Below are 13096 nucleotides of genomic sequence, written 5' to 3' on the forward strand. Positions count from 1 at the left end.
TAAAAGCCGTCCATACCCTAACCCTACCCAATAAAGGCTTTTATTATTATTAAACATTTCCTTAGGGACTTTATTTCCCCTTTTATAACATTTTCTTAATTTGTATTAAAAGTAAATGCCTTTCCGATGTAAAGTGTGATGGGAAAAGGGAGAACATTCCACAAGATTTGTGCACTGCTCACTACACCACTGCACACGTTGATACATGTGCGTCCTTTTTAATCTTGTGTGGCCCAACCAGACATTGTTGGGTGGAGTTAAAGCAAATGAAGCTTGCCATCAAGGTCTGTAAACTCATATGGAAGTTAAACACGCCCAAGTCTATATCAGTCATGTGATTTCTGGTAAGAGTAAACCGAAAGTATCTTCTGAGTGAGTGAAACAGAAGCGTGAAGAAAACCATTCTAGTTCTATAATAGATTTTCTTAATCAAAATGGCATCTGATGAGAAACGATATGATATATCTGACAGTTACCTCGGCATTAAGCTCGTGAGAAAAAGCAACGATATCGGTGAGTTTGTTCATGATATTTAATGGCAATTAAGTATTTTCTCTCAATTTACCACTACCAGACACATAATGTTAAGCCCTGTATAACGATAAATTATGTAACATATTTGTGCTCAAATTTTTGTTCTTACCTACGCGTTTCAGTACTATATTCACGTTTTATTATTCTAACGACTGACACAACAGTCCAGATAGATTCTGCTTAATATTTCACAAAAGTCTTCCCGTATAGGGACTATATAGGCTATATTTATTTTGTTAAGGAAGTTGTTAATATTTCTTCTTGTTGCTTGAATAAATTGCTACGTCAGTTGTAAAAAGGTTTGACGGTCACATAATGAAACTGAATCAAAATTTGAGACGGAATATTGTTTTAACAAATACAGCTGATTTGACTGCAGTTGTTCTAGATTAAACGCGTTTCCTGCGAACACGGATGTAATAATTCGCTGTTTACGACAGTCTATAGCCTGGAAGTACCCATTTTATGTAGGCTTTATGGAATTTGAGTAATTTTGAGTAATGCTGTCTGTCTTCCTTCCTTCTTTCTTTCGTTTTTAGTTTCTGTTCGTTCTGTTTCTGTTTTGAAATGTTTGGAATTGTTAAATGTTTCAGTTAACTTGTTATTCTTTCTATTCTGCTAATTAAGTTTAAGTTTATTATTTATTTGACAAGGACCATGTGCAAGTACATTAATCTTACAAAAGAAAAGATGCTTTACACCAGATTTAGCTACAGCTAATTTCCATCCGCAGTCCCTGGGCAGATAAAACAATAAAATATATAAAATATCTAAACATCAATATATATAACTCACTATCTATTTACAACCTCATTTACATTTACACTTCAGCCTAAGCTAACCCGGTACATACTGTTTACAATCAACCTTTTAAAATTGCTGCAGTCAATTCTTACTAAACGTTAACATAATCAGTAATTGTGTACACTTTCAGTCTCAGAAAAAAAGGTACAGTGAGAAGAACAATTTTGTTCCTTAACTGTACCTTTACAGTTACACAACTGGTCTTTAGGGTACAACTATACCATTGTTCCCTTTCAAAAGCTACACTCAATGCTGCATAAGCTTATGCAAATGGGAAATGTCTTTGACATAACCAGCTGTGAAAATAGTGTGAAAACACGTCAATGAAATTGACCCGGAGGTATTTATAGCCTCGGCCGGTGACGTCATAGGCGCACCTGCTGCACGAGGCTATAAATAGATGAGCTTCCGCTGGAGCAAACCAGGTCTTTTTGTTTTCAGACCAACTCTGTGTTATGGTGTGTTACAAAGTCTCTGAAAAAAAAAAAAAAAAAAATTCTCTCTCTCTTTCAAGACTCAACTCGAGATCTTTGTTAGGAGTTAGTTTTCAACATGGCAGTGTGCAGATTTCTCTCTCTTTCTCATCTCTGTTACAAAGAAACATAAGTGGAAAGAGTTCTAGTTAAATCTGATCGGTTGGAAACGAGTCAGCAGAGTAAAACGCTGTATATCCATGTTCTCTTTCAAAAAACAGAACTGGATGCACACGTGTATTGCTGTGTGTGTTTGGGGAAGAGCATGCGGTCGCTGCATTGAGTCAGACGAGTGCGAGCATTGCAAGCCTTTACAGTTAGAATGCTTTATGCTCGTCTGGGCTACTTTCAGTCCGCACCAGTTTTCGGAGCTCTCGAATGGGTTTGCTGACGAGCAAGAGACGGGTCCGTCCCTTTCGCTTGCTCGCTCAACAAATGCATGTTTCCCCGCGTGATCCCGAAGCGCAGCGTTTCTTCGGCTCGCGCGGGGAATGATGATGAATCTCTGGGTCCGCGGACCTCGAGCAGCCACCTGCGATCGTTCCTCACATGATGGTGAATCCATACGAGGAATTTATCGAGGTGGTTGTTCGCGCGGTGGCCAGGGCAGTTTGTCTGGTACCGTGAATGAGAGATCCCCGAACGCAGTGAGCTTGAGGTTTCTGTCTAGAAAAAAAAAAAAACATTTACTTCACGTGTTTTTGTACCCTTGACGTCGACATTTTCGACTATCATGGGTGCGAAATCGCGTGGATATGTGAGAATACCCCAGGTGGGAGACGCTCACGAGCTATCTCTCGCCTGGGTCTGCATTTTCATTAAAGAGACATACCTCCCCATAAAGCCATGTATAAAATAAACATCGGCTGTCATGGGCAAAGCTTATATATATGAATTATATATTGTATATTATTTTATATGGAATATATATATATATAATATATTATTTTATATCAATATATATTGTATATGATTTATATAAGAATAATAAATATAAAGGGACAGGCTGGTGCTGCGCTGCACACTATGGCTGTCTTGCAAGCATATCAGGCTGACCTTCTGAAGGATTTGAGTGGTTCATTTGGTGACTCAGTTAACTCTGTAGTGGCCAGATTTAAAGGAGTGGAAGAAACATGAAGTGTTCACTCAGTTTCTTCCTCAATGCACTCAAGGGGAGGGGCTATCAGCCACACAACCTCTCTTCAGTCCTTCAAGATTTAGGGGGGTAATAAGCAGAGTGTGGCGAGTCGCGCTCTCCCTCGTAAAGACTGGAGACCGGCTCGTCATCCTCAACAACCTCCCAGGGCAGACCTCGGGACTGTCATCAATATAAGAAGTCCGGTGGTCTGGTGCCCAGTCTGCCCCCACGGGACAGGGCGTGTCAAACATTTGCTCGCCCCACCCCGTTATCCTCAAAACTACTCCATCCCCGCCGCCTCTGGTGATTCGGGGGGGGCAGTGGTTTCCAGTGAAATGTTAGACGTTCAGTGTTTAAATCCTGCTATCATCCAGGACATAGAACGTCTAACATCCCCTCAACAGGAAGTGTTAAAATTGTCACTCTCAGAGTCTCAGGCAGCGTGTTAACTTCTGCCAGGCGTTTCTGCATTGGTGTTAAGCACAGTAAAAATTAGTAAACTAATTTATTTGTCATCCTCCTTGTTTGAACGGCGTGGTCTCCACTTCCGTGAAGGCGGAGTTGGCGTTCGTACTGTCACAAGTGACAGCAGTTACTTCCTGGTCCCCAGTAGGGTGGGGGGGGGGGTGTCTAATCTCAGATCTTCGAGTCTTAAACCGTGAAGCAGTTAAAGTACTCAAGGTCAAGATGTTACAGTGAAGGCGGTCGTGTCGCATATTCAACATTGTGATTGGATTCGGCACGATTGATCCGAAGGACGCATGTATTCGCATATAAAGTCTGCCACAACACAGGAAGTTCCTGAGGTTCGCTCTTGGGGGCAAAAGCTTACCAATTTCGGGTCTTCCATTTGGCTAGCCTTGTAACCGCACATAAACAAAATGTATGGATGTATTACTGGCTCCATTGGGATTCCGGGACATTCAAATTTTGAATTACAAAGGCGATTGCTAAAATTAGCACAATCACATGAGATGGTGCTTCAACACAGTGTGTTGGCTCATCTAGTTTCTCTAGGGTTGAGACTCAACACCAAGAAAAGTGTTCTTTCTCCTGCCCAGAGAACGACTTATCTAGGGTTTGTTCGGTTTTTGGTCACAAGGTGGGCACAATGGTTTCCCGCTTGAATCAAGACCATTCAGTATTCCCTGAGCAAAGTCAGGCTAGACCAAGATCTTACTGATCATCAGCACCAGAGTGTTAGGTCTAATGGCATCAGCATCCACGGGTTTCCCTTTGGGGTTGTTGCACATAAGACCGTTTCAGTTGTGGCTCAAAGCCAGAGGACTTAGGGCCAATCCTCAGGCAAATAAAGTGGCGCGCCATGTGGCTTCGTACACTAACTATGTGGTTCAGACCCCGGTTTTTGCCTTGGGTCCCACTCTAGGCGTACCTTGTCGTCGCAAGTTGCTAACGACGGACGCTTCCCTGACGGGCTGGGGTGCGGCCTTAAGTGGTCGTCCAGCCCAACGGGAATGGGAGGGTCATCAACTCAGTTGGCACATCAACTGCCTCGAGTTGACGGCTGTATTTCTGGCCCTGAAATACTTTCTCCCCCAATTGAGGGGCTGTCATGTCCTAGTGCGGGTGGACAGTACAGCTAAATATCTTGTATATAATCACCAGGGGGGTCTGTGCTCACGCTATCAGAATAGCGAGACAGATTTTTCTCTGGGCTCAGAACAAGTTCCTGTCACTCGAGCAGTGTACATTCAAGGGCAGGAGCAGATTTACTGTCCAGATAGAGTTACAGATGGGGGGGTGGAAACTCCACCCAGAAGTAGTCAAGCAGATCTGGATCAGATTTTACAGAGCTGACCACAGGGAGTGGACCTCTTCGCCTCTTCTCAGACAGCGCAATGTCCCTGCTTCTCTCTGTCACCCAGCCCCGCTGGGTCTGGGTGTGATGGTTCATACATGGCCCAAAATGTGTCTGTATGCCCTCCTTCCAGTCGCTCTGCTCCTGGGAGTTCTAGCCGGGGTTCGCCAACAAGGGTCTTGCTTCTTATCAATAGCGCTGCGTTGGTCGAACAGGGTTTGGTTCTCGGAGATAGTGTCTCTCCTCAACGGCTCGCCTTGGGCGATTCCGGCGAGGAGGGACCTTCTGTCTCAGGCAGAGAGCACGATATTCCATTCCAGGCCCGACCTGTGGAACCTTCATGTTTGGCCCCTGAAGGGCACCAACTGAGGGACACGGGGCTTTCGCCTGCAGTTATTGAGACCATTCTAAGTGCTAGAGCTTCCTCCACTCGGAAGTTTATGCTAATAAATGGGGTGTCTTTGAAAGGTGGTGTACGACACAATGTAGATTCAGTCAACTGCCAGGTAACTTCAGTTCTGGATTTTCTGCAAGAAAAGTTGTCATCAGGCACCTGCCCCTCCACTCTCAGGGTTCATGTGGCCGCTCTTTCGGCTTGCCACACCTTGGTGGATGGGGTGCCGCTCGGGAGACATCCTCTACTCGCTCGCTTCATTCGTGGGGTAGGCGGTTGAGGCCACCTGTTAGAACCAAGATCCCTTCATGGGACTTAGCTTTAGTCTTCGAGGGTCTGGTTGAGACCCCCTTTGAAACATTAGCTTGCCCCTCCACTCTCAGGGTTCATGTGGTCGCTCTTTTGGCTTGCCACGCCCTGGTGGATGGGGTGCCGCTTGGGAGGCATCTTCTGCCTGCTCACTTTGTTGTGCCAGGCAGTTGTGGCCTCCATTAAGAGCCAAGATCCCTTCATGGGACTTAGTTTTAGCCCTCGAGGGTCTGGTTGAGACCCCCTTTGAACCTCTAGAATCAGCGTATGACGAACTTCTGACTCTAAAGATGGTTTTTCTTATGGCTATAACTTCTCTGAAAAGAATTGGGGACATGCAGGCTCTGTCAATATCGCCATCCTGCTTAGACTTTGCCCCAGGTTTGGTGAAAGTGATTTTGCATCCCCACCCTGACTACCTGCCTAAGGTTCCTTTGTCGACTGTACATCCTGTCACTCTTGAAACCTTCTGCCCTCTGCCGTTCACAACGCCGGATCAGGAGAAACTTCATAGACTGTGTCCAGTCCATGCTCTTCAGGCCTACGTCCACCGCACTAGCCAGTGGCGTAAGTCAGAGCAACTGTTTGTTTGCCATGGGGGCCGTAACAGAGGTTCTGCCACCATCAAACAATGTCACATTGGGTCAGGGATGCTACTGCTCTTGCCTATGAGGTGCGCGGTCATAGGATTAAGGGCTCACTCCACCAGGGGAGTCGCCTCTTCTACTGCGTTAGCAAGGGGTGCTCCCTTACAAAGTGTTTGTGATGCGGCAGGTTGGTCCTCTCCGCACACATTCTTAAGACTTTATAGCTTGGATGCTCATGCCACTCTGGGCTCTCATGTCCTTGAGTCGACATCACAGGCTAATGCCTGAGGCTTCTTGCGTTCTTGTGCACACCTACACAACCGTAAGGGGTCCAGGCACCATCAAGCACGGCGGCGTGGGTATTCTCGTTCCCATTTGCATAAGCTTATGCAGCATTGAGTGTAGCTTTTGAAAGGGAACACTTGGGGTTACTTGACTGTAACCCTGTTCCCTGATAAAGCGGAACGAGATGCTGCATTGCTAGGCCGTGCTGATGATGCTTCAGGACTGGTCTTCAAACAAAGAAGATCTGGTTTGCTCCAGCGGAAGCTCATCTATTTATAGCCTCGTGCAGCAGGTGCGCCTATGACGTCACCGGCCGAGGCTATAAATACCTCCGGGTCAATTTCATTGACGTGTTTTCACACTATTTTCACAGCTGGTTATGTCAAAGACATTTCCCATTTGCATAAGCTTATGCAGCATCTCGTTCCGCTTTATCAGGGAACAGGGTTACAGTCAAGTAACCCCAAGTGTTTTCCTCTACTTAGAGGTACAAAAATGTACCCTTAATGGAACCACCCCAGTTACAGCCACTTGAACATACATTTTTTTTTGTTCTTTTTTTCTTTTTTCTTTTGAGAGTGAGAGTGTAAATGCAAGTGCAGCTTCCTTTATTTTGCTATAACAGAGTTTTTTTTAATAATCTTTACCCTGGCTACTCATTCATTTGTATATAAATCATTAAATAATTTAGCTCCCAGCTACCTGTGTAACTTCATACAAGTCTAAGATATGAGGAGGAAAAACTAAAGAGTAGAGGGGACAGAGCTTTTGCAGTGTCTGGTCTATTTAAAGTAGGCAAAGACCTTCTTTATCTGTTTTCAAATTGAGTCTTAAACCATATTTGCTTGCTACATATTGTACATTGAAATCTGTATTAAAGCATTTAAAAAAATAAAAATAAACAGGTTGTTCTGGAAACCTAAAATGATTAATGGGCACATGCTTCACCATGGTAGTAGCTGAAAAGCAAAAACTGAATGAAGAAGAAAAAAGAACTTTCTGTAATATAATATATATAATTTCCCCTTCAGATCCATGTGATGATGATCCAGGTGTTTTAAGAGCTGAATTATCCTGCGGTCACATCACTAATCCACAGACACTGACTGACTACTGCAGAATACAGCTGACTGATGTAAGTTTAGTTTACTTTTTTAATACAGTATTCATTTTCAAATATTTAAAAAAAAAGAGGATGTTATGGTATTTTTTTGAATGTTTTCGTATTCTCCTGTGTATTTTGTAAAATAAAGTTTACACAAACAAAATTTAACATACACAGAACACATCACATTGTAAGTCGAGTTGACCAAATGTGAAGCACTTTAAAGAAAATTTGAGCAAATGCCTAAATTATCATATCTCTTTTATACTTTTAATGTTATTTTATTACGTCTTTATGAACTTTTTGTATAATTTCAACAACAAGATGGTGTGTAGCTAAATTATGACAGAATAACATTTTTTTTGGTGAACTATCATTTTAATTGCAGGGTAAAGCCGAGCTGAGATGCCCCGAGTGTAAAGATCAATGGTCTTACACTGAAGTGCGTACATTAGCCAAACTCACAACTGAAGAACAGCAATATTTTGAAGAAACTCTTGCCAAGAATGCAACCAGAAAGATCGTAGATATCAAGAATGTGAGTATTTGTTTTTATTTTTTTATTTTTTTTTACTTTATTTAGTTTACTAATACAACATTTGTTTTTACTGAACAAAGGTCCAAAAAGGAAACAATAGCATGATCTACTGAATGCATAAAAATAAAGCAACTCAGAAAAATTTCAACATTTACTAATGCATTATTAAAATCTAGTTAACATTAGTAAATGCACTGTGAACTAACATTAACAAACCATGGACAGCTGTATGTTTAATAACTAATGTTAACAAAGATTAACTAATGCAGAACCTAGCATTTGTTCATAGTTAGTTCATGTTAACTAATGCATTTACTAATGTTAACTAATACAAGCTTATTGTAAATTGTTACCAAATAACTGAGAAAATCCTTGCAAATAGATTGAAGAAGCATATTTGAAATATTATACATACGGATCAGACAGGCTTTATGCCATGTAAACATGTTTTTTGAATTCCTTTTTCAATTTATAGAGGGACAAGACAAGGCTGTCCACTGTCCCCATTTCTTTTTGCAGTCGTGAAAGAGCCCTTGGTTGCATACATTCAGCAACAGGCAGATATCCAACCTATTAGGATAAGTGGCCTCCCACAACATATATCCCTCTATGCAAACGATATACTGTTGTTTATTAAAAAAAAAAACTCCTCACTTCAATTACAAGATTCTGTAATATATCGGGTTTTACCGTTAATTAGGACAATCTGATGATCTGATGACTATTACGCCCAACACTAAATCTTTTGTAAAATTTGATGCTAAACCCATCAGTTCCAGGGGCTTTGTTGTTGAGGGACTCTTTAATTGCATTTTTCACCTTTTCAATGCTTATTTCTGCATTCAGCGCCTTTAAAGCCTCTTCGCTTAATTTTGGCAATTGTAGTCTTTTAAAAAAAGTATCAATATTTTTGTGGTCAGACTTGCCTCTGGAGGAATAGATTCAACATAAAACTTTGAACAATATAGATTTATTGGTAACACTTTACTTACATTTACATTTACATTTATGCATTTGGCAGACGCTTTTATACAAAGCAATATTTTGTATAAAAGCGTCTTCATACTTGAAGGGGTGTGCATAAGACTGACATGACACATGTCATGAATATGAAGGAGTTTGTATGCATGTTTATGACAACTGTCATTAAGTGTCATTCGCTCAATTATGTCATTTTTAATGCAAAGATGACATCATTTGAGATGTCTTTGTTATGACAACTTGACATAAACCAATACATCATAACCTGTCAGTGTCTTTGTCTTGACAACTTGACATTACCAAGACAACATAAATAAATCAAACATAACAAACAAACATAACAAACATAAATCTTTTTTTCAGTGGTACAAGTTGAATTTGTCATTAAAATGTCATTAAGTGTTAATACTCTGTCAAATTATTTTATAACAGTGTCATGAATATTTTTCAGTTCATAATGTTTTTTTAAAAAACTTATCTAAACAGTTTAGTTAGTTAAACATTTATATTTTCCTGATATGCTTTTTTACATCATGGATAAGTCTAGCTAAGACACCATCATAATGGCGTACACCTAACCAGTGGTGCCACTCTATCATTCTGAGCTGAGTTTTCACTGTTATACAATAATTTGACAGAGTATTGACACTTAATGACACTTTAATGGCAAATTCAACTTGTACCACTGTAGTTTAGGTCAAGAAAAATAGTCATGACACTGTTATAAAATAATTTGACAGAGTACAACTTCATTTGGATAATATTTAATACTTGAATACTTAAGTTTGATAATTAATCTGCTATGCCATGTTTATGACAGATTATTTTACCATGGTAATGACAAGTTGTCATGACAAAGACACTGTCAGGTAATGATGTATTGGTTTATGTCAAGTTGTCATAACTAAGACATCTCAAATAATTTCATTTTTGCATTAAAAATGACATAATTGAGCAAATGACACTTAATGACAGTTGTCATGAACATGCATAAAAACTCCTTCATATTCATGACATGTGGCATGTCAGTCTTATGCACACCCCTTAAACTAGTGTGTTACTGATTTATTTCATTTAGATCAGTTATTTTTTCCCTTCTTTGTTCTTAATTTGATATATGGCACTAGAAGCTTGATTTTGTCTTAGTTGCCACGCGAGACGATTATGGGGTTTATCACCCAACTCATGGTATCTTTGTTTAAACTTACATAAGAATTTTAGTACACTGCCAGATAATAAAGAATTGTATTCATATATACTTTAATACAATAATATATTTCAATAACACAGCATTTGGGCTATTTGGATGAGTTTTCTAATCTGAAAAAAGAATGTCTATTTCAGTAATTCTCATCCTAACTTTCTTCCTTTGAGCTACGTCAAATGCTCTTATTTCCCCTCTTACTACAGGCTTCAATGTCTCCCATAAATTTGAATCATGCACATCCACATTACAGTTGATTTCTATGAATTGTACAATATTTTTTCCCCCTGATCTTTATTAAATACTTAATCCTTTAAAAGTGTGTTTCAGTATTTAGCTTCCATCTAAAATTATCTTCTTAAATTATATATTCTAAAGTCAACTGACTCGGGTGCATAATCTGATATTATAATATTGTGACTTCCATACATTTGGTATTACATTTAAATCCAGCTGAAAAAAATCTGTATATTTACATCTTTTAATTTCCATTCATGTGCTCTTTCTGTCTCTTCCAGTGTCCTGGTTGTGACTGGTTGATTGAGAGATCAGATTTGTCTAATCTCAGCGTGCAATGCACCATTTGCTGTACAAAGAATAAAAGAACCTTTGAGTTCTGCTGGCAGTGTTTGAGAGAGTGGAAAGGGCATCAGCCTCGATCTGATCGATGTGACAATGAAGGCTGTACCAATAATGATCTGGATCTGCTGAGAGATTGTGCAAATATTATTTTACCAGATGCTGCAAATATTGAATGTCCAGCTGTTCGTGCTTGTATAACATGTGGCATGCTGATCAACCACAACACAGCAAGATGTAAATCTGTTACATGCCCTAGATGTTATACAGTGTTTTGTTTTGTCTGTCTCAAGCTCAAATCTGTTTGTTGGATCACGACAAAGGATCACTTTAAACCCTGTTCAGATGGTGTGGCTCAACGACAGACTGCAATTCCATTTTGGAGAGATAAACAATCAATTACAAATATGTTTTGAGATCAAGCAGATAATAACTTGTATCATTAGATAATAGATAATTGAATTCACTATATATTAGAAAGTAAAAATGTGTTTCTGATCGTAAATGGGGGGTTTGTGGACACAAATGTAAAGAAACAAAAATGTGAAACGAGGTCACTAAGACCAAATCAGTAAACAATCATAATGATTCATCCATCATCCATAGCAACAAGGTCAACCCCGCCCTTAATCTTAGCTTAAGTCTTCTCTCTATTCCTTAGTACAAGTTGCTCTCAGCAGCTTTGTGAATAGGTTTTAGGAGAACTCTTAACTAAGAACTTTTATTGCCATTAAGGAGAACTCTTAGTGGTAAGATAAATTGTTTTGTGAATACAGCCCCAGATCTCGATTTTAGTTTTTGTCTGTCATTCAATTACATTTCATCAAAAATAAATATATTTTAAATAAATGTATTGCATATTAAATAATAAAACTGTCTTGAGGGTGCATTAGTAACATGCATGTGCTTTCTTGTACGATTGGAGTGATGGTGTAACAAAAACAGACATCTGATTGACAATTAAAATGTGTAAAATCTGGTCATTTATAAGTATTTAAGCAAATTACTTTGTTCAAATTACAAATCTCCTCCCCAAATTTCAAAGGGGTTTTTTTTAAAAAGAAAAAAAAAGAAAAAAAAAGAAGGAGAAACATATACTCTTGTTTTACTCCGTTTTTGAAGGTTTGTGTGATGCCTAATTACTTAAACACATATTCAGCAATCTTGATGACTGGGTCCTGTAAATTATAAAAAAATGTATACCTACTGTTAGGATGTACCAGCAGTCAGAGGTGTAAAATACATGACAGGGGGCAAAAAATGCACAGTCCAGTGTGTTTTTAATTCCCAAAGGTGAAAAATTATAAATATATACAGTAGCAATAATGGGGAAAAAAAAAAATATATATATATATAATACAAGGGAAAATAAATTTGCAATAAACGAATGCAAGCTGGCTATGCCAATGTACAGGCCCAAAATACAAACGCAATTCAATTCCTCCTCACTACCTCCATTTCCCTAAAATGGCTGCCTCTTTTATAGGCTTTGGCTCCTCCTATTTTTGGACCATACCACTTTAGGGGAAAACCTATAAGTTAACAAACAGGTGATGAGCAATAAGCAAACAAAACTTTATGATATAACTCTACAACAACATATATTATTTACAACTGTTAACACATACAGAGCTCAAAACAATAAAGACAAAACATATAAGGAAACACTGACATCCAAGGTTCTTTCCCTCCCCCATGAGGTCAGGACCAGATGCAGTAATCTTTGAACAAATGTAGTTTAAATATGGCCACTTTCCATGTTTACTGGTTTGGCAAGTGAGAGGTGCACCAGAAGGTATGTGTAGCTGTTTGAATGCATTGAATTAAACTGATAACTGAATGTAATGAAATAAACTTCCATGGTGTAAAGTATTTTTGGTGTTCCTTTCTGTGTAATGATATTAGAAAGCATGCATCAGTGAACATTAAACATTTAAACAAATTTCAGCCTTAAACAAACAAAACAATCGAAAAACAATGAAACTAACAACTTGAGACGATTAATGGGATGTTACAACACCAACATCAGGGCTACAAACACACAACTACACAAGGATGGTATATTTGCCGGCATTCAGGTTGTGTATGTGTAATGGTGGAAACAGTTTGTTGTGTGCACATACCCATGTTCAGTCCCTTCAAAATAAAAGTCCAGGGTCACAGTCAGTCTGTGACATTTCCCCCTCCTTCTCCAGACACCTCTTGAGGTGTTCTTGAGAGGAAGTCCGCAGTGCAATTTTGAGTCCCAGCTCTGTAAAGCACTTCAAAATCAAAAGGTTGAATGGCCAGAAACCACCTAGTGATTCGGGCATTGGTGTCTCTCATCTGGCCTAACCAGGCCAGAGC

General features: G+C 39.5%; 1 protein-coding gene across 1 annotated transcript; it reads left to right on the forward strand.

The window, feature by feature from the left end:
• The first annotated feature begins 325 nt into the window (after positions 1-325).
• On the forward strand, positions 326-12620 carry LOC307122186 (E3 ubiquitin-protein ligase RNF19B-like). The gene is made up of 4 exons (XM_079810147.1): positions 326-513; positions 7375-7478; positions 7837-7986; positions 10690-12620. The coding sequence occupies exons 1-4, from the start codon at positions 435-437 to the stop codon at positions 11164-11166; spliced, it is 810 nt and encodes a 269-aa protein (XP_079666273.1). The 5' UTR covers positions 326-434; the 3' UTR covers positions 11167-12620.
• Positions 12621-13096: the final 476 nt, after the last annotated feature.

The sequence above is a fragment of the Gobio gobio genome (genome assembly GCF_949357685.1).
Source record: "Gobio gobio genome assembly, chromosome: 25".
Taxonomy (NCBI): Eukaryota; Metazoa; Chordata; class Actinopteri; order Cypriniformes; family Gobionidae; genus Gobio; species Gobio gobio.